At 37.3% G+C, this 26777-nt stretch overlaps 2 protein-coding genes and 2 long non-coding RNA genes across 19 annotated transcripts; 1 reads left to right on the top strand and 3 right to left on the bottom strand.

The window, feature by feature from the left end:
• The first annotated feature begins 621 nt into the window (after window positions 1-621).
• Window positions 622-2091, top strand: LOC112198964. The gene is made up of 4 exons (XM_024340041.2): window positions 622-679; window positions 1181-1278; window positions 1590-1661; window positions 1776-2091. The coding sequence occupies exons 1-4, from the start codon at window positions 622-624 to the stop codon at window positions 1965-1967; spliced, it is 420 nt and encodes a 139-aa protein (XP_024195809.1). The 3' UTR covers window positions 1968-2091.
• A 3601-nt stretch (window positions 2092-5692) lies between these two features.
• LOC112198336 lies at window positions 5693-11211 on the bottom strand. Of its 2 annotated transcripts, XM_040518086.1 has the most exons (11): window positions 10891-11211; window positions 10470-10521; window positions 8957-9013; window positions 8257-8324; window positions 7910-7999; window positions 7491-7553; window positions 7148-7321; window positions 6945-7034; window positions 6243-6293; window positions 6083-6152; window positions 5693-5993 (listed from the first exon to the last, which is right to left on the bottom strand). In XM_040518086.1, the coding sequence occupies exons 5-11, from the start codon at window positions 7992-7994 to the stop codon at window positions 5975-5977; spliced, it is 552 nt and encodes a 183-aa protein (XP_040374020.1). In that variant the 5' UTR covers window positions 7995-7999; window positions 8257-8324; window positions 8957-9013; window positions 10470-10521; window positions 10891-11211; the 3' UTR covers window positions 5693-5974. The 2 variants fall into 2 exon arrangements, with proteins under 2 accessions (XP_040374020.1, XP_040374019.1); XM_040518085.1 differs by having other exon boundaries at window positions 5693-6152.
• A 136-nt stretch (window positions 11212-11347) lies between these two features.
• On the bottom strand, window positions 11348-21846 carry LOC112199465. 15 transcript variants are annotated; one of them, XR_005809767.1, is made up of 8 exons: window positions 21538-21846; window positions 21352-21435; window positions 21045-21219; window positions 20666-20731; window positions 20521-20576; window positions 19302-19404; window positions 13003-13078; window positions 11348-11695 (listed from the first exon to the last, which is right to left on the bottom strand). It is a non-coding gene; the product is annotated as an uncharacterized LOC112199465 (long non-coding RNA). The 15 variants fall into 15 exon arrangements; XR_005809766.1 differs by lacking the exon at window positions 13003-13078 and having other exon boundaries at window positions 11353-11695; window positions 19302-19332; window positions 21538-21837; XR_005809771.1 differs by lacking the exons at window positions 11348-11695; window positions 13003-13078 and adding an exon at window positions 15658-15672 and having other exon boundaries at window positions 21538-21842.
• Window positions 21847-22222: 376 nt separating this feature from the next.
• LOC121052640 lies at window positions 22223-23294 on the bottom strand. The gene is made up of 3 exons (XR_005809691.1): window positions 23170-23294; window positions 22819-22875; window positions 22223-22434 (listed from the first exon to the last, which is right to left on the bottom strand). It is a non-coding gene; the product is annotated as an uncharacterized LOC121052640 (long non-coding RNA).
• Between the last annotated feature and the right edge of the window lie 3483 nt (window positions 23295-26777).

Genomic DNA, 26777 nt, shown 5'->3' with positions numbered 1-26777 from the left:
TTTATATCTCGAACTGTTGCATTTCGTGGTGTAACAATTGCACGTTCTTTTAAATAGTTAAAGTCATTGTAATTGATGGTAAAATCTGAATAAGTTGCAAGAAAAATTGCTTCTATTGGATTTGTATAAGTATAAATAAGTAAATCGCTTGGAATTTCAACCCAATATGCATCTCTATCATTCTCATCATTAATTGAACATATACAACCTTCTCCAATTTGTAATAACCAATTTGCAAAAGTTGAAATATTTATTTTTTCTTCATCAGTTAAATTTTTTTTTGATAGTCTCATATTCTCTGTTAGGTTGAATATTTTAAATGATGACCATAGGTATGAACTATTTAATGAAGCTTCAATTATCTGTTCTTTGGTTCCTCCTGTAATAACAGGTAGAATCTGTCGAAAATCTCCGCCCAATAATATAGGTTTACTGCCAAATGGTTTGTTATTTGGATCTGATAGAATATCGCGTAAAGATTTATCTAGTGCTTCAAAACAATGTTTATTACACATTGGAGCTTCATCCCAAATAATTAATTCTGCTTTATCAATTAATTTTGCAAGATGAGTACATTTTTTTATTGGACATATTGATAAGCTATTGTAGGGGTGGGCAAAAATGACCGAAAGACCGAAAGACCGGAAGGGACCGATCCGGACCGGCCGGTTCGGTCCGGGTTTTAGAAGGAAAATAAGTGTTTTTGGGCCGGTTCGGTCCCTATAATCAGTGTGGCGGTCCGGTCCCGGTTCTTGAAAATAAGTGTGTTCGGGCCGGTTCGGTTCCTAAGTGTCCTTGGCGGTCCGGGTTCGGTTCTTGACTAGAGGTGATTGCGTGGACCGGAAAACCCGAGCTTATGTATGTGTCGTACAATTATAGGTTTGTTTTCGAAGTATATTATGTTAGTACGGACACCATCACATGTGATTAGTTAATAGACCTAAAATCTAAAACCCGTAGTCAATCTTCCTCAGCTCTCGCAGACTCCGCCAGTCCGCCTCCAACTCTCTCGGTCTCTCGACTCTCTCCCAGAAATCGATCTTCCTCAACCTTCAGTCAGTCAGCCGGTCAGCCCCTCTGTTCCTCACAATCGGTCTTCCTCAGCCCTTAGCCCTCACCTCTAGAGAAAGACGATCCGATTGAAGATTCAATTTCGATTTCGATCCGATTGAAGATTGAGAAATCGATTTCGATTTCGATTTCGATCCGATTGAGAAATCGATTTCGATCCGATTGAAGATTCAATCTCTGTGGGCGCTGCTTCAATCATCATTTCAGGTCTTCTTCTTCTTAGTTTTTCACTGTATATTTTTTTTTTGGGTTTCTAGCATTACCAGTTATTATGCAGCTATTTTATGTCTTGTTGTTATGTTATGCTGTGTTTGGTTTTTGGAGTATTGATTGAAGATTTGGGCTAATGAAATTATTGAACTCTTGGATTGATTTGAGGAATTACTTTAGGTGTGTTGATTGATGTTTACGAGATTCATTTATTGTTTTAGGATACTCTGCACCTGTGGCTTGGCAAATTAGATTACTTACCGGAGCTATGCAGAATCTGCACCGTCTTATATCTCGTCTTTCCTCGGGTCTGTGAGAAGCTTGCAGCTCAGTTGCACCACCAAGTTGAGAATAAGAGAGCTGAGGTCGAACCCAAGAAGGTAGCTTTATCATCTGGGTTTTGTTCTATTGGCTTTGTTTGAGGAGTTGAGTAATGGCTTGTGGAATTTGATTGTGGGTGTTTGTTTGTTTGTTTTTTTTTTTTTTGGAGGTAGATCTCGGAGTATCAGATTATTGAGATTACGGAGAATGTTTGTAATCTGAAGAAGGCGGAGGTGGATTGGATTTTGCTGATTGACATAGTTGAACAAGGAGATAAGTTGCAGGTAAGAATTTGTGCTTCATTGCTTTGGATCTTGTGGACTGAAAGTTTAGAGATTGTGTTTTTGTCAACAGAAATATACTGAGTAAGAGACATTGTTTGATATGAGCTGAATTTTGGTGGTTGGTATGAGATTTTGGAATCGAAGTTTGGGTTATATGTACAAGTCGGGGTTTGAGTTGTGGTTGGTTTGGTTTCGATCCCATAAAGCTGTGTGTTGGTATGGTTGTATAATTTGTGATTGCATATTAGCTTCTCTTAGCTTTGGAGACTACACTCAACGTTTGGTTTCAGATATTTCATTGGCTTTTGTTTTGTGACATAGCGTCTTGTTTATTTCTTTGACAAGTAAAATGAAAGAGATTGAAACAATAAAGGCCAGTGAAAAGACGCGAAAAGACCAATATGTATTGAAATGTAAATTGTTTAGCAAGTGTATTAATCTCATAACCATTATTTAATCATGCAGCACGGAGGACTGGAGGAGCAGCTGCATGGCAGCATGGAACTGATGGAAGTTTGGTTGTTCACTTGTTGTCTTGTCGAACATTGTTTTCGTTTTTAATTTGTTATGTTGTTAAGACAATATGTGTTGTTGAACTTGCTGTGTAACTATGTTGATTGAAATCATTGAATGACTGTTATTTGCAAGATGGATTTATTTGCAGCCTTGCTGCTAGTGCAGATTGCACTTTGCAGAATGGTTTATTGGTTTTATTTTTTGCGCTTCAGCCTTGTTGCTAGTTCATAGAATCATATTACATTACTCTTTATACTCTCTAAACAGAAGCAGGTCAAGCAGCAAAATGCAGCAGTGCTGCAAAGATTGACTGGAACCGGAAACCCGAAAAAGGGGCCGGTTTTGTCACGGTCCGGGTTTATCCCGGTCCCTGTTATCTGCAACTACAGTCCCGGCCCGAATTAAGACTGCCGGTCCCGGTCCCGGTTCCTGTAAAACAATTACCGGTCCGGGTTTAGGCCGGTCCCCATTCTCTGCATCTGCAAGTCCGGTCCAGGTTTAGCTTTGCCGGTTCCGATCCCGGTCCCTGTAAAAGCAGTGCCGGTCTGGGACCGTGCCCAGCCCTAAGCTATTGACTGTTAGAGGTATTTTAAATCGAGAATGAGCAGTTCTACCATTTGGAAGTAATAATGAAGCAATTCCAGATGAAGCAACAGCTAAAACAATTTTTCCTTCATATCTTAATTTGCTTATTATTGTATGCCATAAAAATGTTTTACCAGTTCCTCCATAACCGTGAACAAAAAAAGTATTAAATGTTTTTTCTTCAATTGCTTTAATAACTTCATCATAGACAATTCTTTGACATGGATTTAATTGAGCTACCAAATTTATATGTTGATATTTTAGCTGAAGACAATCATAATCTAATTCTTCTCTTAATAATTTGTTATTCAATTGTAATAATTTATCTGTATCAGGCATTGGTAATTTATGGTCTTTTAATGAACTTGATAATTTATTAAATAATTGTTCTAATTCAAATAATAGTTCATTTTTTAATTCTGATTCTGACAAAATGAGATTTGGATTTCCTAGTTGAACTCTGGCTTTATGCAAAATATCATCACACATATTGAACCAATGTGAATCTAATAGCATTTGAGGATTTGCAACTTCACAATATAAAATTATTGTAACAAAAAGTTGACGGATTTCAGAAGCTGTTGCAGTATGTAAAGAATCTGTTAATGCTTCAATCCATTCTTTATCATCGCCTAATAAACCTAAAACTCGGCAAGCTTCCTGATAAGAAGTATATGTGATACCATTTATTGTTTTTATTGAATCATAATTGTGACAACCTTTTTGAATATTTAATAACATTCTCATAAAATATAATTCACCTTTTGCTGGATGTACATATGCTATTCGACCAGTTGTTTGACATTGTTTTCTTGGTTTCCAAAATTTTTTATTATCATCCCAAACAAATTTGGTGGGAAATTGCGTATAAGTTAATTCAGATGCATTTGAATAAGTTGAATTTGCTTTAAACCATCCAGTGAGCATAGTATCTTCTGTACTTTTTTGTTTTATTATTGATTGTAGAGATTGATATTCATTAAAAACGATATTTTGTTGTAAAGGCAGATGAATTTGTAAATGTTGGACAGCTGGATGTCGAGAATGAATTGAATATTCAAATAATCTCCAGACAGATTCGTGGGCAGTTAAATAACGACAATTAAGATAAATTGTAATTTCATCATTTAGATTTTCATAAAATAAAACTCGGGCTCTATCCGGACCTTTATTTATGTATTTAAATAGATATTTAATTAACATAGATTGAGAGCATAATTCAACGTTAATATGAGCATTATATCTTAATAATAAATTTGAATTATAGGGCACAACAAAATTATTTCCAATTTGTACATTATTTTTTACAACAAATTTTGTATGGTCATTACGACGTCTGTATATTGGAGGTGCATTTGTTTCAAATGTAGTATTTGTATTATATGGTTTTGGAAAAAATTTAGAACGTTTTCCGTCTCTCATGCAAGGAGATTTTGGATTTATTTGTCCGCAAGGTCCATGAATCATAAATTGGCTAACTATTTTAAAAAGTTCTGGATCAATATTTTTATCTGGCAATTCTGCAGAAATAATAGAATCAATATCAATTGGTGTATAACATTTATAATCTTTTTGTAACCAAAACAACATATGAGCATGAGGGAGTCCTCTTTTTTGTAATTCTATTGTGCAAACATTTGCGTCAATTTGTCCGAAATGTTCGCTGGATTTAATATAAGCAATCATATTTTGTAATTTCATATTAAACATTCTCGAAATTATGTCAGGTCTGTCTTCAACTTTACAGTTGGGATTGTTCTTAAAATATTTTTGTATTTCAGGCCATTTAACATTGCATGTAAAAGTTATAAATAAATCAGGATTACCGTACTGTCTGCAAATTGCCATGGCATCTTGATAATTATTTATCATATCTCTAGGACTGCCAGTATGAGAACTTGGTAAAATAATTTTTTGTCCTAAATCAAAACCTCTTTTAATTCCAGCTGAATCTGCAGTATAAATGTCTTTAAAAACTTCACTTCGAAAATTACTTTGATTTTTTCTAATCCAATCTAAGCAATTCTTCAACCGTTGCATAAGCATCGACTAAAAATTGTTGAAATAGTCGTCCACCTTTTAATAAAGTGTTTGTTATATTATTTCTGTCTTGAATCTGATATGTAATATAAGCTCGCATTGATACTCTTTGTCTTTTCTGTGTACGTACGATTTTCTGTCAATTGTTGCATTAATAAATTTATTTTATATCCATCTTCACCATATGGGAAAAGTATTGGATATTGTAATGACATATATTTTGGATGTATTTTAGAAATACGTTGTAAATGTCTACTGAATCTTTATTTGAATTGTGTTCTCCAATATCACCAACTATCAAACCACTAATTTCATCACTTGTTGGTTCTTCATATTGCTTACTATCAGTAGCTTGGCGATTAAGTATACTCATATTTAATGAAGGCAAAGAATGAATTTCAAATTTATCTCTTATCATTCGAAATTCTTTAACTAATTCATTAGTCTCATCAAACATTTTAATAAGTCATTCGACAATATCTGATTTGATATTTTGATTAACATGATCTAGATCAATAGCATTGATACGATTTGAAATCTCATTTTTTGTATCATATATGTATAACTGAGCATATTTAAGACATTCTCCATCAGAAGGTAATATAGAACTCATTAAATAATGGACTTGACCACTAATTTTAAAAACATATGGACCTGATCCACTATTTATCTTATAATCAATTTTTACTCCCATTGATGTAAAAGAGAACATCGAATTGTTAACTCTTATATTTTCTCTGAAAAGTTTACTTTCTGAACCATTGTTTGGATCTAATAATCTTTCAAGAAAAATTGGTGTTGGTTTTGGCTGCTCAATTTTGATTTGACCTCTTTTGCAACATTTTGTATAAATGAGAGGCTCATTTGAAGATGATTGCTTAACAGCTTCTCCGAACCAAAAAGATGCATTGCAATAATCACATTCATGAACATTATCACCCGAATCCTCATATTTTACAATTGATCCTGCAATGAGAAATTTCACTTTTGTTAGTCAAACAAATATGATAATTATTGGCTCATTTGAAGATGATTGCTTAACAGCTTCTCCGAACCAAAAAGATGCATTGCAATAATCACATTCATGAACATTATCACCCGAATCCTCATATTTTACAATTGATCCTGCAATGAGAAATTTCACTTTTGTTAGTCAAACAAATATGATAATTATTTTTTGAAAATAATACGTAAGAATTATCACATGCCAATAACCTTGCTTGCTTCTTTGATATGATGCCTGACCAAATGGATGAGAGTATTGACCTGCATACAAAATTTGTAAACAGTTAGTTACATTGTTCATTAAAATTATAATGATGTGATGACAGTTGGTTACTATCAGTTTGCAGAAATTCAGATCTGTATCAATGCTAATGCTGCAATATTTTAATTTATTGAACTATTTAATAAAAGCTATATGCTGAAAACTTAATGCTGCTGTATCAATTAATTCAATCAACCTGAAAAATTTCTCCTTCCTTTAATCATCAGGGGAAATAAATTCACTAATAGAAATGGCAAATGTATACCAAGTCTGAACAATTACTGCATCTGAGTTTAGAAAAGATGAGTAACAAAAACACAGAAGCTGTGTTGTGATATGAGCATTACCGGCAAAACTTAATTAAGAGTGATACAGGAGACAGAACGAAACAAAACCAACTGAAATTAACACCTAATTCGGTTCCAAACTAAAGACTTCAGAAGTCATACTTGTAATACTCTGTTTCTTATTGAAGACTAAAATTTGAAACCAACTGAAATTTGATTGAATAAAAATAGAGACGACAAAACTGAATAATTTGAAAACAAAATTGAAGTAGATATAAAGTTATTAGTACAGGAAAAGGAAATACAGCAGAACAAAGTCTCGTTAAAATTAAGGCCATAAATTAAATTAATTAAAAATTTTACCTTCTGTAATCATATGCGGATTTTCGTTCGCAACTGCAGTGATATTTTGGTCGTTGCTATTTGATACTTCAGCAATTTCTGGATAAGACACTATAATCAAAAATCAAACAATGTCAATTAGTTTATATTTCTAAAGAAAGAACAGTTTTTGCTAAAAACTATTTGCATAGATCAACATTTCAAAGGACATAAAATAGACCCACCTGTTTTCCATCTACGTGATTTAACCTGATCAACACGATTACATCTAGTTCTTGTTGCAACAAAGCCCTCACCACTGCAGATTCGTTGAATTTTCTGTTGATTCTGACGATTTTCAGCATCACACTGTTCTAACAATCTTTTTGCTCCTCTCATCATAGTTTTTGGTGCCATCACTGCATTCAAATATGTAATCCAGTTTAAATTTCAGACAATTATCTCTAATAATGATAATTTGTAAGTCCATTCATAGTCTCATAGATAGACACACACTAACAATAACCTATTAATCACCTCTTCCATAACATAAACTGAATATCAGTGGTAAACTGAATACAAAACTACCTGTAAAATTTCTATCTAAACCCAAAACAGCAAAAGAGACTGACAGCACGCTGTCCTCTAGATCTGCAGAATGAAAAAAAAAAATATTTACACTATATGATAACACTTTAGACACAGAAACTATAAATGAATCACCGATGAAATAGAATAGAAGTTTATATCCAATTTGAATCATTCTTACCATTTTTAGAATCAATCATGAGATGATCCAAAAAATCATCAAATTCAAACTGAAAGTAATACATTACGTAAACACAGCATGAATCTAAGTACAAACTTTACATCATTTTGAATCAGAATGTAAAAAACTGAACCAAATAGCATCCCCAAACATATCATCACTAAATTACTAACTAATTTGCATTAATACCACTAATGAACATCAATATGAACATATCAATTCTATGTTAACTACATACCTGAATAGCAATAAGACAGTGAGATACTTCCAAACAATGTACAGAGGAACAACGGCAGAAGAATAATACACACACTTCTTTGCATATAATCTGAAAAACACAAACAAAAGAGCAATCAAATTTGAAAATTAATCATTAAGCTGCCAAAAAACATAACCAAGGTATTATAATCTAGCAATCACATTGTTTGGTACAGAGAAAAGGAGGTATTATAATTTAGCTTCCAAATAGAGTTTTGTTTGGTATTATAATTTAGCAATCACTTATTGCTCAACAAAATGTGTAACTTTCAACAACTACATAAATGAGGTTGGTATAGATAATCAGAGGGAGAATGGAATCAATACCGAGCCTTCAAAATTAGATTTCCAAAGTCTCTGGTTTTATGTTTCGGCTCTTCAAGAGTAAGTCTCACCTGCAAAACCAATATAGAGAAAAGGAGGTTTGATATATCGGTGTGGATTGTACACAGAGTGTAATAAAAGGAATACATATTGAAACTGGACGTCAATTTGCTAGTTATTCACTTGTGTATAAAATGCATCTACATCTCATTTACATCTCATCATTTTTTTGTGTATAAAATGCATCTACATCTCATTTACATCTCATCATTTTTTTGGTTATGATTAATCTGTTTTTGCTATGGGATGATATGCAGTTATCAAAGAATGAAACTTATGAATTAAGAAGGTCTATACAGAAGTTGGAAAGGAGGTTCAAGTAGGTTACTATATGCAGTGATATCTACAGCTACGTGACTCTTTCTGTCTTTCAGATTAAAAATATCAAAATCAGTTAAGAATACCCAAAAAAAAAAAAATTATATATATAATTAAAAAATATCAAAATGTACTTTTATGTGCTATAGTGTGCATCCAAAGAATAATTAACCAAAGGCTGAAAGTAACTCCCAAAAAGCATGTCCAATTCAAAACTGAAAAACAGTAATCAACCATGACCACAATAGGGAAAAAAAAAAAACACTTTAATATCTTTTTCAAAACTTGAATCTGTACAAAACTAACCAAATTAAATGATATTTACCTCCAACAAAGACTCCAAAAGCTACACCTCTTTCTTCTTCACTGAGAGATCAATGAACTGACAAAACATAATACCAACCAATCACATGCATTGACAATCAACACCAACCAATCTGATCAAAAATAACAAACTAAATTCACGTAATCAAGCAAGCCACTATTTAATGTCTGAGAAATTCAGAAAAAAAAAGAGTTTAGAATCTAACACAACTTAAGAACATCCAAATCTTACCACAAATACAAACTACCCCATACCCACTGCAATTGACTGGCTTTAGTTCAAAAAACTTCTATACCTGTCCAAGAATACCCATTATCTCTTTTCCCTAACCCATTCTTTCTTCGTCAATGAAGAAGATAGTAATACCCAACTTACCTCAACCTATATAGATATCGATTAACAATTTAAAGGTCCAAGCAAAACTTAATTCCACAAATAAGACATAGACTAATCAGATACAAAAATGCTCAAAAAGAGGAAAACAATCAAAAATACATGGTATGCCACTTCAAAACAGAAAAAAACAAAGTAGCTCAGATATTAAACTTAATAAACAGGATTTTAATCCTAACAAAAATGCAATCACATCTCATTAATTTGGTGATCCTGCAGGATTTTTGGCTAAGTTACCCATTTTTTGGAAGACTCTAAACAAAACTGCAGAATATCTCTAAACATTAACAAACATCCAATCATATGAGATTATTTTGTTTAATGAAAGTTAATGAGATGTGTCTTTCCAAATCCATAAGTTTCTTTGAAATTTCCAATACTCTATTTCTAGCGCTCACCTATATACACTATATACTGAAACTGACCAAACAGAAAGAAACTGAACTACATTGCAAAACTGATACACAATACACAAACAATATAAAACTAACCCAAAATTTTCAAACAAAAAAAAAAACACACTGAAAACTCTATCTTCTAATTTTTTTCAATCAACCATCAAAATTGCAAAGCCCAGGGGAAATAAAATACTAAAAAGATCAAAATCTGTATCTGTCAAAAGGCAAAGTCCAGAAAATGATCCTAAACTCAAAACTAAAGCCAAAATTGCAGAAATAACATGGCAGTTAATTGTACTAAAACTAAGCACCCTATTCAATACAAAAGCATATATATAAACGATCCCTAATTTTATCCACTCATCAATCCAGTCGTAAGGTGCAAACACCAAATTTCACTTAATGAAAAAAAAAATAGCACTATCTAATCCTAAGTAGAATTAGAGAACAACATGTAGAATACAAAATCTTAATCTTTTGGTGTTACTATGCTAATGAAGTTTTGGTGGTGTTACAGTTGGTACAAAACGAAATTATGTTTTTGACTTTCAATAACATACATAGGCTTAATGGTGAATTTATCTACTTAGGATTGTTTTCTGAAAGCAACTTTTGTTGGCACTGTGCATTTGAGAAATTGCTATGCTGAATTTAGAGGCTCTAAGAGCAATGGCAAAAAGAGGAGATTTCACCACAGATATACCCAAATCAAACACACACACCTCTTCGACCAAAATCTTCAATCTCTCCTCTTCTTTCTCGTACCCCAACGATCTACCATCAAAATCAAAAACCTTATATCAAATCCAAAGGAAAAGAAACAACCATATTACAAAACTTCACTTCAGTTACCATTTCAATTAATCATATTAGCCAACTCTTCAATTAAGCATAAAAACAGCAAAGAGACTAACTGAATATAAATTTCAACAAACTCAGAATCGAAACTCTGAAATTATAGAATCAAATTCAATCACCCAAGAAAACCCCAAATTCAGTAACCCTAACCATAAAAGCTAATCAAACCCAACACAACAAAACTCAATTCGCAATTTCCTAACCCGCAATCAATAACCTGAATCAGAAGAGAACAACAAAAACCCCAACCAAAACGAAAAAACATAGAAATCTGGGAAACAATACCTTCGATACGAAACGCTCTTCTCTCCACCGATCTGAATCTCACAGACTCCAGTCTCGTATAAAACTGCTTCGACTTCTTCTTCTACTGAATCAGAGGGGATCGAACTCGATGATGATGAGATTATGAGAACAAACTTTGGACTCTGGTAAATGATTTCTATTGTGAAACACCACCACCATCAGACTAAAACAGAAACCATCGCGTAAGAAGGGTGTAGAAGAATGGCAAACTTGTAATTGACGGAGACAGCAAGGGCAAAAGCGCCACTTCATTTTGCACAGTGATGAACAGTTAACCGGGCTTTAGATATATGTACTGGAAATTGTACCCGCGCTTTGCTGCGGAATTTGTGCTTGCAAACAAATGAGATCTATGAAATACAAAAGGGAAATTACTGCATTCTATTGAAATAGCGAAATTTCAATTTAGACTTTACTTGCTATTGAAGCTGGTTCAAAAATGCTAGTTGCACAAAAAGATTAGTTGCTCCTTTACAAAAAGTAGCAGGTGGAGTGTCACGTCCCGAATTTTGAATAACCAATTCAAATCCGAAACGTGAATAATAACTATTACAAATAAACGTTCTGAAATTTTTTTTTCTGAACAACCACACCACAAGCCACTCAAAATTCAAATCTCGAAAACCTCGAGTTAATTATTACAACTCACTCATACAAGTAAGATTGTAAAGCTCTAAATGAGCATAACAAACCTCTCAATAGAAATTCAGAGTATCACATGCAGCTACTCTACACAGCTCGATCGCCTTCCTGATTCTTCTGTCCTGTAGGATTACCCGCTACACTGTTTGAATAGTGTACCGGGAATTGCAACAACACAAAACCCGGTAAGCTTTTTGCAAAGCTCGTGAGTAAACAAGAAGGAACTGTTGATTTATTAAATTACAATTCTTACAGTTCAAGTAAAAACTCAACAGTATTACGTCTGCAAAGAGACATCAATCCATTCATGGAAAACCACAAGGAATACATTTTCACTATCCACAAATCACAATACCCACAAAGCAATCCACAATCCCCAAAATCAGTCACTAAAATCACCAACTCTAAATCACCAAAGATTAATACGGGGTCTAAACTCACATCTTTCTTCTCAAAACCCCGAAAGCGTATTTATACAAATACGGTGACTGACAGACTAGAGTTCTATCTGAATCATAGCCCATCACCTGGCCTAGGTTATGGCACTCTACATGATTGTCAATATCGCAGTTCATCAACATATGTTAGAACATCCGATACTCATACTCAAATAACCGTAGCCCGTCATCCACTTAGGATTAGAGCATCCGGTATGCATACACAACTAATCGTAGCCCGTCATCCACTTAGGATTAGAGCATCCAATATGCATACTCAACTTAGCCCGTCACCCGATAAGGGTTGTGGCATCTCCTACACTCAACCAATCGTAGCCCATCATCCACCTAGTATTAGAGCATCCGATTCCCTCATACTGGTCACTACGTCGACCCTAAACTCAACCAATCGTAGCCCATCTTCCACCTAGGATTAGAGCATCCGATTCCCCCATGCTGGTCATTATGTTGACCCTAAACTCAACCAAAATCGAGTACAATAATATTCTTCACACAATAGGATCAATAATTCCATGGTACGTACTATTATTGTGTATATATGTACTCAAAATACAACTCCAAAAATCACCAATCCATACTCAATCATATCATCACTCAATACCACGTCATACATGAATTTTCAATATAATTCCATCAATCACTATTATCATAAGTGAATATGGTAATTCACGTTTGCGATTTCACATCAATTAAATTATTATAAAATCACACATCTCCATGTCATACCATTCCATATATAATCACGTAAATATATATATATATATACGTAATCACCCACTCAGGAATGACCACTAATACCAACTATAGTTCACACAAGAAAATCATGAAATTCATTTTGTATAATAGAAATCATTTTACTTACCTATGGACCGTAGTTGATCAAGTCCACATAATTTAAAACAAATATTTATTCCATAAATATTTTCACACAATTACGACAAAAGTAATTAAATAATCGGTTCGTAATATGAACCACGTGAGGTTTACTCACCTCTAATCCAACTGCGTCTTCTTAGCAGCACAACCACGATTATACGAATCGTTCGCCAAATCAAACCGTCAAACACCTAATCATAAATGACTTGAATTTAGCCAACAACTCATAAACAAAATTAAACGACGATCCAACGGTCGGATTCGAAAATAAAGGTGATCCAACGGTCGGATCGAAATTATATGATGATCCAACGGTCGGATCCTCACGGATCGCCCTTAGGATCATCCTCCAAAATTATCACGAAGATCCAACGGTCGGATCTTCCTGAATCGTCCTTATAAACATCTCCACAAAATTTCATGAAAATCCGACGGACGGATTCTCACGAATCGCCTTCCGAATCACTATTTCACAATTATACGAAGATCCAACGGTCTGATCTTCGCCCGTGACCTCACAAAGTCACCGGGACAGTCATACGATCAACATATTAAAACATGAAGTAAAACCGATGGTCTGATCTTCACAGATCGTAAACGGAAGATAAAACGTAAAAAGGTCAAAACGTAAATCCACTATTTGTCAACTTTTTCTAAAATAACCTTGTAATATATCAAAACGCTCGTATGGATGCATAGATGAATAAACTGAAAACAGAACACTAAAATAAGGCCGGACGCTCCGCCACGCGCCGCCACAAGCGGCGGGTCAACCGGTGGTCAACGGCGGCGGTCAACGCCGGGTCAACCACCTCCGATGCAAAAGTCGTCAACTACAAACTTCTTCAAAATAACAGGGTGATCAACTTTCATACCTGGAGCTAAGTCTGGTTCGGCCTAGATCGTCCTAGATCAAGCTTTGAAAGTTGGATTAATCTGGTGCGTCCGATCTGATTGCAGATCGAATCTGGGACGTCGAAATCTTCAACTCGTGATCTTTCACTCCACACTCAAAATCGTCATGCAAGGAGGATATGAGGATGATCAGGGGGAGGAGGAGATCACGAAAATGGGAAGGATCGGCCCATGCATCGCCGGAAAAATAGTTTTCCGGTCGGGTCCGAATCGACTGGTCTGGCTCCTTCGATCCACGTCTGGGGGCAACGGCGGGGCGAGACGACTTCAGAGGGAGGCTCGGAGTGGAGCGGCGATCACGGGGAGCACCGGGTCGTGGCCGGAGGAAGAGCGACGGAGCCGCTGGGGCCGGGTCGGGTCGGCGGGTCTGCCGGCCTGGGAAGGGTTTCCAGCGCGAGAGAGAGAGAGAGAGAGAGAGAGAGAGAGAGAGAGAGAGAGAGAGAGAGAGAGAGAGAGAGAGAGAGAGAGAGAGAGAGCGGGGGACTATTCCGCAAAAAGAGAAATCTTCGTCCTTAACTAAAAAAAAACAGAAATCTCATATTTATAGAAAAATCCCAATTTTCAAATATTCATAACTTATTCGTACGAACTCCGAATATTGCGTTCCATATATGCACGCGATCGTATCGACGAGTTCTACAACTTTCATGAAGGAAGTTTTCCCAAATTCTGTACGTATAAAAAGTCGATTTTCGCGTGCCCCTAATTAACGTACGTTTTCGAAATAAAATCGTTCGAACTAATTACACACTTCTCCAAGCTTCGTACATTCTCCCATGACCACGAAATCATTCTAAAATATTGTCGGAAAATAATTTGGATTTTTCATTGTTGTTTTGTTTGGTTTTTGTAGCGTTTTGGATCCCATGAGGGCTACAAGATGCAAGTAGCGTTTTGGATCCCATGAGGGTGTTGTTTATGCTTGGTGAGGTAGCAAACTAGCCTTGCTAGTAGAGGTATCTACAAGTCCCCGAAGTCCCCGAGTAAGAGGAGCTTCTTGGTTGGGGAGTTATAATCATGAAGTCATCAAGCATAAACAATGTCCGAGAGGCGCCTAGCCCCTACAAGTCCCCGAGCTCCGTAAGCAAGAAGGGACTCTTTTAACCTACACAATGAGACAAAAACGCGCATATGTAGAATGCTTGTTGTATTGGTTACCGCTCGTATTAATGGAATGCGAAAAGAATTCGTTTTGTTGTGAACAACAAATGGTAGAAGAACTCAATATTCCATTAATGTGTATGAACATGTAAAATATTAGTAGTTGTATATGTGGATCTTATGGCCATATAACACGCACAATAGATAGTGGCAAGTGTAATGGGTGTCCAAAGTAATTTTGTGGGAGTAGTCCCGGTGACATAGAATGAAGTGTTTGTGAACTTGGGGCTTAAGTAAAACATGTTGGACATGATCGAGCAAGTTGGGTTGTTCGAGCAAGTTGGGTGTAGTTGAGTGTGTAGGCGCTGTGCGAGCATGCGAGGTGTGGCCCAAGCGCAAGTCGTGGCCATACTCGATACCCAAGCGAGTCGTAACCCGAACAAGTCGTTTATCCGAGCATGTTTAATTAAGTCGTAAGTGTCACAAGCTTCTAGATCCATGTCACAAGTAATTGAATTTAAACATGTATGTGTGTAGCATGTACTTGTAGTAAAGTTGCTAATAACATGTTGTAGGCATGCTTAAGGGTTATAGAGACATGTATAGTCATGGCATCGGCGGTAGCTCAAATTGTAAGAGCGTAAAGATAAGAGGAAGGCACTTATCTTATGCCGATTTGAGGTTCATTGCTTGTGGTGGATAAAGTACTCCGATAATGTATGTCAACTCATAGTTGAGGTTGAATGCTCAATAGAAATAGTTGAATTTCCTTGAAACAAAATAGATGATTAATATGTAGATTTGAAAAATCAACACTAATAATTTGCATATGTACTTTGATAAAATTGTGAGCAAAGTGTATATGGCACAAGTGAGATAATCATGTTGCATTGATATATATATGGTGAGAAGTATGAGTATCCTTCAAACAACAAAAGCTAGAAATGCATAGCAATTTTGATGTCACCATGTACATAAGTTAAAGACATATATGCATATGAGGATATGCAAGAAGCAAAGAAAGGATGCTTTAGGTCGTTGCTTTCTGTGTCATGAGGCATGTGTTAAAAAGGGCGAGTAGAGATGGCGCATGCGACCAGTTTAACAAGTATCCAAAGTGGGATATAATCATGCATGACAAAGCTAGCATGCATGAAAGCAGTAAATGAGCTTAACGTGGTAGTTAGGGGACTTTGTTTGCACATGTATGTATGTACATATATTATAAACACTTTATGGCATACAATGACACAACATGCTGTCATGGACAGATGATTATTGTTTGACTTGTGCAAAGCCATGGGTGCGTGGTATCCACATTAAGCTAAAAAAATAGATAAAGAAAGAAGGAAGAGAAACTCAGCTTTGTTGGCCTTTCTGTTGCAAGCGGCATGGAATCGATGGAGAAAGAAGACCACTGCAATTGTTGGCGAAGGAAACTCGTTCAGCTGAGAAGTTCGACGGAGGAAGCTCTTCAGCGGAGAAAGCTCGTCCAGCTGAGAAGTCCGGTGGAGGAAATTCAAAGTTCGGCGGTGAACTTCCAGCGGTGAAGTTCGACGGTGAAGTTCGAAGTTCGGCGGTGACCTTCTAGCGGTGAAGTTCGACGGTGAAGTTCGAAGTTCGGCGGTGACCTTCCAGCGGTGAAGTTTGACGGTGAACTTCGAAGTTCGGCGGTGAACTTCCAGAGGTGAAGTTCGACGGTGAACTTCGAAGTTCGGCGGTGAACTTCCAGCGGTGCCGCTAGGCAGTGACCTTCCAGCGGTGAAGTTCGGCAGTGAACTTCCAGCAGTGCCGCTCGGCGGTGATGAGGCTAGAGGAGTGGAGCGTGGTTAGCAGATGTCGGCCAACGGAGCTCTTGGCCGGCGGACTGTGACCAGCGATGGTAGGCCAAGAAAGGTCTGCCGGCGGTAGCTATGGCTAGCGGAGGTGGTGTGCCTAACAATCGTGGCTGTTGGAGCTTTCTTAGCGGTCGTGGCCGGCGGAGTTTGGCTTTTGTCCAGCGGAGCGGAGGACAGTCGGCGGAGGGACCTTGGCATAGGGGCTGTCTCGGTGCTCAGCGGAGCACTTGGCTGTGACTTTGAGCTCGGCGGAGGCTCGGAGTGTGGCGGAGGATAGCTAGCGGTGGCAGCTGGTTGGCGGAGCGGATCCTTGCTCGTGGTCTTGCAACCTGGCAGAGCTTGGCGGAAGATGTCGGTGGTGAACAGTCCAGCGGAGCGGAGCATGGTGCTCGGCGGAGCACTTGGCCGATGGAGTCTTGGCTAGACTTGGACCTCTGGCCAAGCTTGGCGGAGGGTTAGCCGCTGGATACGCGTGGCGGAGCATTAGCCGCTAGGGCTGGGCTGTCCGTGCCGGAACTGATGCTTGACGTTTGTCGGCGACAGGCGAGAGTCAAGAACCGCTAGGTGATGAGCGACAGGTGCTGGATGACGAGTGAACTGCTAGGCCTTCTTGTTATATTAACGCCAATGTTTGGAGTCAAACCCTGCAATTTGAACACTAGCGGTAGGGGTTGCTGGCGGTGCGGAGCTTGTGCTGTGGTGGCGCTGATGCTGGCACTTGCCGCTGGCGTGCTGGCAATGGGCGCTGGCATGCTTGCTCTAGGCTGGGTTGGCGGAGCGGAGCCGCTGATGATGATTGCAGTTTGGTGCTTGGGCGCCCAGAGAAGATTTATGGGTGTCCAGAGTAGTTAGCGCCAATTTTTTTTTTTTTTTTTTGTAGGTCAGCGTTGACCACTCCAATTCGGCGTTGACCGACCTTGACTAGGCGTTGATCGACCCTAATGGGCGTTGACCAAGCATGATGGGCGTTGACCAAGCATGATGTGCGTTGACCAAGCACTAATTTGATGTTTACCGAAGTTCATGGTACGTGACGAAGCCATTGTGTTGGCTTCCCACAGACGGCGCCAATGTTAACGCTTGGATCCGTTGGGGATCTAATTAACGATAAGTAAAGAGAGTGAGAGAGAGAGGGTGACACGAGATGTATAGTGGTTCACCTCCCGCCTTAGCGGGAGACTACGTCCACTTGAATGTGTACTAGTGTGTCGAGCCTTGCGGCCCAAGGGGATTACAAAAGATGTAATGGGATGAATTGAATTGTGGGAGGAGGCATTCCTTTTATAGGTGAAGGAATGCTTCTCCTTTACATTGTTTTCGATGTGGGACAAGCAAAGATAACTATTCTAGTGTAGAAAGCCTAGTTGTGAGGGCATGTTGGCAAGGCCGGGAAGGTGGCTTCCCGGCGACGGATTTGCCACTTCTGGATACCGTGGCGTAGCTTGCACATAGGGCTACAAGATGCAAGTAGCGTTTTGGATCCCATGAGGGTGTTGCTTATGCTTGGTGAGGTAGCAAACTAGCCTTGCTAGTAGAGGTATCTACACGTTCTATATCAAAATCAACCAGAGAATAGGAAAAAGTGCATACTTGAATAAGAATAAATGATTGAGATGGTGCAAAGCAACAAAAAAAGGAACAACAGCAAAAGGAGTGAGATCTAAACTCCTTCGCATGAAATCTACAAAAACCAAACAAAACAACAATGAAATCCTGAAATAAATCGTTAAGTCACCTACTTCAAAAGAAAAAAGAGTTTTTGTTTTGGTAACAAAAAAAGGAATCAACTATACCTCAAGAATAAACCGAGCAATAGCAAATTTGAGACTTTAAGCAAAAAACACATTTCTATTTTCTTACAGTAACAAATTTAACAAACAAAGAGAGTTTGTTTTGGCAACCACAAAAAAAAAAAAAGGTTCTAGGTTTCAATTGTTAAAAAAAAAAAAAAAAAACCAAAGAAGCAATCAGAAAAATTTATGCTAAAAATAGATGATCTCTTGTTTAGTTTTCCAGTCCTTTTCTGGGTTTTTCACTGCCTACACTTGTTTAGAAGCCTGATTGGAGAAGCAAAAAACAGTTTGTGTATGAAAGACTTTATCTTTTCCTTTCAACTGTATTTTTTTTTTTTAACAAAATTCATTTCAAATATTAAGGAAGATGACAATTAACATTTCATCTTGGATATCAAAACAGTTATTACAAAATGTATGATATCAATTTGTAAGTTCTCACGGATAGAAATACATTCAAATACTGCCATGAAGGCATCTCATTAAACCAACAAAAGTTTTTTTTTTTTTTTTTTAAATTACTGCAAAAAATCAATAACGATAAATATTCATAAAGCTGCTAGTTAAAAATGTCAGTATGCTTACCAGCGTTAGTTTAAGGTGTAACCTATCGATTTATTGAAATTTGGTAACATGCAGCAAGAGTACTTATAGTTAGAACTTAGAACTCATATTCATCCTCAACCAAACACTCTATCCACAAACAATTATATCATGCTATCATCTACAGAAACTCAATGCAACAATGAAGAAAACAAAGTTTTTACCAGCCAATATGTAGAGTCCTATATCCTGCTTCTGCAAAAGCCGTCAATGAGATTGGTAAGTGAAGACATCAATCAGTATGACCACAAACACAAAGGGAACACACTACAGAGTACAAAAGTAGTGAAAATTAGATGCATTTTTGTAATTAACATAATACAATTAGGATTGAAATATAGGGTCTATGAACAGCTGGCATTAAACTATCTATGAAAACCACATTTGGATTAAAATCTCCTTGGTTGTGGAGCACATGATGTATTTTGTATTTTCTCTTTCATAGACATGAAATTGCACTGCATTTTAATTGGTAACGTGCATCTTGATCTAGCTTAATAGTGAGTTTAAATGTATCAGTAGATAAAGAGAAAAATATGCTCAGGTGTCAACCATAATGCTAACTGCAAGTTAACTGAACTTCAAAAGTTCCCGTCATGTGTAATCTTATTGTCTAATTTCTTCAGAATGTAATTATACTCTCTAAATGGAAATCATATCTAAACAGAGTTCATTGATCTTCAGAATGTAATATTATTGTCTAATGGAACTCATATCTAAATGGAAATCATCAATCTCAGAACGTTATCTTCATTTGAAAATATTTGTTTCAGAAACAGTATAACTAAAAAGGAAAAAGAAAAGAAGAAAAAGAAAAAAGAACTCATGAACCCAGTATTTTCCACTCAAAATCATAAACATTACCATTTACTAAACAACAAAAAAGATTTAAAATTACATTCACCATTTATAAACAAAAACAGTGGATGGAAGTCATGAAACAGAAGCCAGTTCAATGTTTGCTCTTTGCAAGATATACAGAGAGGTTTCATTATAGAAAAGGTCACAACTTTAGTCTAATTAAGGTTATCCGGAATGGCATAGTCCTTAAGGTAATTAATGTCGATTCATCTATCCACCCAAACAGAAATAGACTTCTAAAATTAAGTACTATAGCACGCTTTGTAACAAAAGGTTTGAGTGGTTGACTGGCAGTTTTGCCAATATATATTTAACAACAACTTAACAGGACCAATTCCGGACTTTTGTCTCAATTGTCAAATTTAAATGTCCTGTATGCAGGTATCAGAAGCTTCATTTCACTACAGAGATTTTTATAAGGTTTTTATAGGGATCTCCATTTTGAAATGATACATTTCCCCAATAATACAAAAGGAGAAAGTTAGGAGGAGCCATAAGAGGTAGAGATAGAAGAGACTATACCCTGTCCCCGCAAAGAAGGTTAAAGGAAATATGAGCTCCCAATCATTATAGTCATGCTGCAAAAATTAAACCCAATTATCAAACACAGTAGAAGAAAGACTGCAGAAATTTCAGAGAGGCTTGTACTTGGAAATTAATCACATACCAAATAGATGAGGCATCCTCAGCCATAGTTGCATCACTCAAGTATCCAGTCATCAATATTAGGATTCTGAAATACCAAATAGAGACATGACATATGATAAAATAAAGAAAGACCCGAAAAACATTAAACACAAATTATCAGAGCTAAAAATAGATGTAGTAAGTCAATAATATCAAACAGAGGAAAAAATATCAAACGGAGGAAAAAACACAGATGTGCTACTTTTACAACTTGAGAACCTATTTTTACTTGAATACCATCTCTAAAGAACTTTTCTTCAGCAAATGTTGTAACTCGTGTCAAACATGTAAGACCAAACCAAGCACATAACAGTTGACTTAACGAATACATCAATTGCAATAGTTAACTTGACCAATACCTTCAATTACAGAAATGTATATGCCTTACTCGGATGTCCAAAATATGAGAGCTTGCTTCTATTATAGTAATGGATACATCATCTTTAACAGAAGGGTACAACTTGGCTTTATCCTCAACTACAAAGTCATGAATCTCTGCAGAAAACTCCACACCTGCTGGACGGCCACCAACAACTACAAAACGCAAAAGTCGAAGAACCACGACAATCAAACTACTTGATCAATCATGAAGAAATTAACAAAGAATCAAAATTCAACCTATTGGGAAATTCAAGATTCAATCACCAAGAAATTGAATTAGTTTACCTTCGGGTTGGACTGCCCGGGCTGATGATTTCCCTGAGAGCTTCCCGTCCCCCTCCTCTTCTTTTCTCCCTTCTTCCTCTCTCTCTGTCCCTTGTTCCAGACACAAAAATTAATATATTTATTGGTACTGACAGAATTCAAAGATGTAGCTAACAAATTTGACTCCATCCATGCCATAGAAATTACCTGATGAATTTGCTCGAAATCGACAATGATGCACTCATGTGAACTTGAATAACAGTGGAGAAGAAAGATTTATGGAAGGAGTTATGGAGAGGATTTGTTTGTGATTCGAAATCCCTTCTTCTTCTTCTTCTTCTTCTACCCAGATCACTCGGCTCTCTTCGTTCTCTCTCAACAGATGTGAACACGCGATTAGGGGTGATATTGATCCCTCTCTGGATTCTTCTGGCGACAATCGAATCAGAAGGTTACAAAAGAATGGCAAACTGTAATTGAGGAAAGTAGAAAGGCAAAAACGTCACTCCACTTTGTGAACAGTGATGAACAGGAAACCGGTGCTATTGAGCTTTAGTAGTTTAGTATATTGTATAATAATATAATAATGTGTTTATTCACATCAGATGAGGTTGTGATAGTCATTGTAGACTAGGGGTGGGTTCGGTACGGTACCGGATCTTGAAGCCCAATACCACGTACCGTACCAAACTAAGTTGGTACACAAAAAAGCCTACCATTACCGGCCACAGAAGTCGGTATACCAACTTTTCGGTATATCGATATCTCGGTTCGGTTTCGGTTGGTTGGGCCTAGTACCGAGTTTAAAATTGGGCCAGATTTCAGCTAAGTCCCAACTAAAATTTTAAAAGCCCAAACCTGTCAACAAATGAAAAAACTGCAATCCTCACATCAATTTGAAGGGCCAACCTGGAAATGAAAAATAAACTAAAAACTCTCATACATCAACTTCACTACTTGAGTTCATCACTTATTCACTCATACATCAACTCCCTTCATCACTCCATAGTTCATACAATTTTTAAGTCAATAATTCATAGTTCACAGTTCACCCAAATGAGGCCTTGATTAGTTGATTCTGCAAATTCAGTTGAGTACCTATAGCTGCAAAAAAGAAGAAGATAGAAACAAAACATACAAACATCAAACATAAATATAACAGTTCATAATAGCTTTCAGTTTCTGTCAAATGCACCTATCATCAACCTAACGAGGATATTTTATTCCTACCATTTCATAAAAATGGAATCTTTCACTGTATTTCATGCTTTTTCCTAAGCACACATTTGGCAACAGACACAAACCAACTTCAACTTCTTCTACAAAAGTTCAAAACTTCAAATATCTTAGAAAACCACAACACAGGTCTATCATAAAACTAAAAAATCCACAACCTTTCTCACAAATTCAAAAATTTTGATGCATTACAAAGCAAGAAACGAAAAAAAATAAAAGAACAAGCTTTACCAACCAAAAAAAAGCACATACCCAGAGCTGAGGCTTCACTCATCTGAGAGCTCCTCACGTCTCTCCTTCTCCATCAGCCTAAAACAACCAACAGCAAAAAGAGCACATAAAATTAGTAAAACTATTAGAGAATCCATAAACAACCGGGTGCTCAAGCAAAAATCCAAAAGGGTATTCCAATTCACAACACCCACCAAGCAGGCAAGTAGAATCAAGAAAAACAAATCCTGAATCTAGAATTGAATCAAAAAGATTAAGTCTTTGGATATCAAACTGGTATAAAGGGGACAAAAAACACAAAAAACCCAGAAAAAAGAAACTTATTACTAGCATCTTCATGAGTCAAACAAAGATCTGAGCAGCAGCACTAACCAAAAAGAGAGTAGAGGACATGAATCGAATGAATTGATACGAGATTTTCTGGGTTTGATTCGAATCGAACTTCAAAGGAGAGGTCCAGAGGCGGAGAGTTCTGGGTTTGAATCGAAAGAACTTCAAAAGAGAGGTCAAGAAGGCGGAGAGGCGGAGATTTCTGGGTTTGAATCGAAACGAGAAGCAGAGAGAGGGCGGAGCCGCGGAGAGGCGGAGATCGGGAGATGTCTGGGTTCGAGCCTTCGAGGCCTCGAGGGAAAGAGTGGCTGAGGGGAAGAGTGAGTGAACTGGATTGGGTTAATAGGTTCTGTACTCTAATCAACGGTTATAATAAGATTTGAAATCAAACTATTAATGATCAACGGTTCAGATCGAAAGATGTAAAATATATTTAAATAAATAAATAATATATATAATATACGGTACGGTACGGTATACCGTATTTATCTGAAAATCAGTACCAGTACCGTACCATTATCTGGAAATCGGTTCGGTACTACCGTACCAAAGTCTCGGTAACCAACATAGTTGGTTACCAACATTGTTGGTTCGGGTGGTAATCGGTTGGTTGGTTTGGATCGGTAGAATTTGCCAGCCCTATTATAGACAGGCCTGGCATTTGAACCCGTAACCCGCACGAAACCCGTACGCTAAAAGCCTGCACGAACCCGCTCAATTATTAATTCGGACTGAGAAAAACCCGCACGTTAAAAACCGGCAAATTAACTGGTCAGGCCGTGCTAGACCCGTTAGGCCCGTTGAACCCGTTAAGTTATTTCTGAAAATTAAAACCCGTTAGGCTCTCTATCTTTAGCTTTGTCTCTTGTTTGTGTTTTTTGGGTATGGCGGGTCTGATCGATCTGAACAGCACGACGGAGGAGGAGGAGGAGGAGACTCCGTCTTCTGGGTCGTCGACCAATTCCTCCGACTCTAATGCTTTGATTTCTGGGTCTGTTTGCTTGGAGCTGTGGCACGCTTGTGCTGGACCACTGATTTCTTTGCCCAAGAAAGGCAGTGTGGTGGTTTATCTTCCACAAGGGCACTTGGAGCAAGTGAATGATTTTCCGGTGTCGGTTTATGATCTTCCTGCTCATCGATCTCTTCTGCCGAGTTGTGGTTAAGCTCCATGTGAGTGTCTGTAGTGCTTAAAGTTTGGGTCTTTATGGGGAATCTGCATTGGGCTCTAGCCTAGAGGTTTCCTCGTTCTCTTCTTAACCGTTAATCACTGTTCGAGCTTCTTCCACTGCCTTCAGTTTCAGTTTCAAAGCACTGGGCTTTTGGTTCGTGTGTTATTGGTTCAGTTTCAGTTTCAATCTCTGTCTGTTGGAAGGTATCTAACTGGGGTTTTGGCAGAGGGGTCTTAGGATTGAAGATGAAGCTCTGGCCATGAACCATTGGGTCTTTCTAGCTATAATTGCAGGTTGTGTATTGAGTAAATACCGTGCTTCTACAATTTGAATTTTGTTGATGCATGTTTAGTTAATTGAACACCCAGTTGACAAAGAGATGGAATTTGAATATGGTTGACAAAGGAAAATCGTTGGTCTGTGAATATGACTGTTGAGAAAATGAGGTGGGATATTCAGATTGTAGTCCTTGTAGCTGTGCTATTGTCTAAAACATACTCTTTTAGCTCTCTGAAATGGTGTAATCTCTTTTTCCCCACTTCAAAAATTATATACATAAATCTTAACCGGTTATAGTTGCTTTAAAAAAAAAAAAATTTGTTTACGGGTTTTAACGGGTTCTATCGGATAACCTGCAAACCCGTTAACTCAACGGGCTTTTTACCGGGTCGGCCTTTTAAGAACCCGGCCCGTTAAGAACTCGCTCGGTACTTGCACTATACCCGCACGTTGCCAGGTCTAATTGTAGTAATTAATTTGAGTGAAATTTCTGATTTGCCCCTGCACTTAACGAAGGGATAACGAAATATAGACAGAAGCACCTTGTTGATATGGTTTTGGAAATTCAAGTACCTATTTGATCACTTTGAAAGTTCAGACCTCACCTAATAAAAAGTTAAAAACCCTTTTTGTTTTGTTAGAAAGAAGTGGTGTGGTGGTTGACCAAGTTCAGTTATAAATTTTTCCAATAAGATTTGGGATAAGTTATGCATGATATTAGGTGATTAATAATTGTCTAATAGTATTTAATAATTATTTTAGTGTTCTAAATGTAACTAATCAAATAAATTATCAAGAAACATGTGAATTATTTCATCAATTTGTGTTTATTATAAAAAAGATTAAATTTATATTTAAAAAATAAAAACCACTTAAGCATCGCCTAGGCATCCGACTAGGCACCTGGGGCTAGTCCCCTGGTGACCGCCAGACTACTGCCTGGTGGTTTTTCGAACCTTGTCGATAATTATTGAATTTTCGGAACCCAAATGTGACATTTTGCCTTTTAAATGGAGTGAGTCTCTTAGATTGTGTTTATATTGTAGATGCCTCTAAAGTTTGTTGAGCTTGTCCATACATTATGCTGCTAGGCATAATCAATTAGGACTGCAGGCAACCTCCAAACGCCACCACCACCACAAATTCCCAACAAGGGAACCAAACCTTCATTCTCCCACCAACAAGCAACCACCATGCACCACAAGCCAAACACTACCTTATTGTTGCTCGGTGCAACCTGATAACATTGCAGCCATGGAAGCTTAATCTCAAGGTAGAAGATGAAGATGAGCTAAAGAGAAAAGAGAGAGAGTATCTATCTGAGTTTTTCCAATAATACCAGCGTGCAGAAAATTATTACAGACTTTATAGTACTCTCTAGATTAAGCCTTAACAAACTTTGGTAATTAACCTTTACAGAAAGTAACTCCAGCTAGGTAAAAGCAATTAACCAACTATGCCACATCTGCTCGATGCATTCTCCAGCAAACTTTGACTAGAGGCACAACATTGACTCGTTAACACCTCCCCTCAATCTCAGTGGGGGTGAACACACTGAGATTGGAGCAATGTATACTGAATACAAGGCTTGTGTAAATCTTTGGCAAGAATATCTTCAGTATGCCCAATAGTAGAAACATCTTCAGTATGCTCAGTAGTAGAAACAAATTGAAGTAACAGCAGATCATACCTTTGCACTCTTTCTCTAACGACATGAAAATGCATTGCATACCAGCTCTTGAGGTAGCCATACCAGTTCTATGAAGCAAATCCTTTGCATATTTTTCTTTACAGAAGAACATCTCATTACTCCTGTAACTTATCCCTTGCTTTCTGAGGCCAAGTTCTTTATTCATAGTAGAATCCCACTCTGATTTTCTAACAACAGCTTTAAAGGTCTTTGGTTCTGTAGCACCTTGAATATCTAGTACAGAAGTAAAGCCATTGAAGTATGCAGACTCATCATAAGCACACAAATCTTGAAATGTCAGCTTCTTGGTAGTTTCATTTTTGGCCCTCGTAAGCATGAAATGCTGAATATATGCTTGATCCATAGGAATACCATGAAAGGGAATTTCGGTCCTTGAGCCTTAAACCGCCTTGGATACGACTACCGCCAAAATAGGAAATATGCATCTATATTAGATTAGCTTCCGACACATGAGATTTGGGTGAAGGAATCTCCCTAGCACCCAACATTTT

This window comes from Rosa chinensis, chromosome 4 (assembly GCF_002994745.2).
Source record: "Rosa chinensis cultivar Old Blush chromosome 4, RchiOBHm-V2, whole genome shotgun sequence".
Lineage (NCBI taxonomy): Eukaryota > Viridiplantae > Streptophyta > Magnoliopsida > Rosales > Rosaceae > Rosa > Rosa chinensis.
This window is presented reverse-complemented; position numbering and strand designations above follow the sequence as displayed.

What these genes read in the sequence shown, in the direction of transcription:
- LOC112198964 (XM_024340041.2), top strand. Translation starts at nt 622, where the DNA reads ATGACCGAAAGACCGAAAGACCGGAAGGGACCGATCCGGACCGGCCGG. An exon ending in TGCTTCAATCATCATTTCAG is followed by an intron (nt 1,279 to 1,589) that starts GTCTTCTTCTTC and finishes GTCTTTCCTCGG; the next exon opens with GTCTGTGAGAAGCTTGCAGC. An exon ending in CTGAGGTCGAACCCAAGAAG is followed by an intron (nt 1,662 to 1,775) that starts GTAGCTTTATCA and finishes TTTTGGAGGTAG; the next exon opens with ATCTCGGAGTATCAGATTAT.
- LOC112198336 (XM_040518085.1), bottom strand. Translation starts at nt 7,994, where the DNA reads ATGCAAAGAAGTGTGTGTATTATTCTTCTGCCGTTGTTCCTCTGTACA. An exon ending in ACTGTCTTATTGCTATTCAG is followed by an intron (nt 7,554 to 7,909) that starts GTATGTAGTTAA and finishes TTCATTCTGCAG; the next exon opens with ATCTAGAGGACAGCGTGCTG. An exon ending in TTTAGATAGAAATTTTACAG is followed by an intron (nt 7,322 to 7,490) that starts GTAGTTTTGTAT and finishes ATTTGAATGCAG; the next exon opens with TGATGGCACCAAAAACTATG.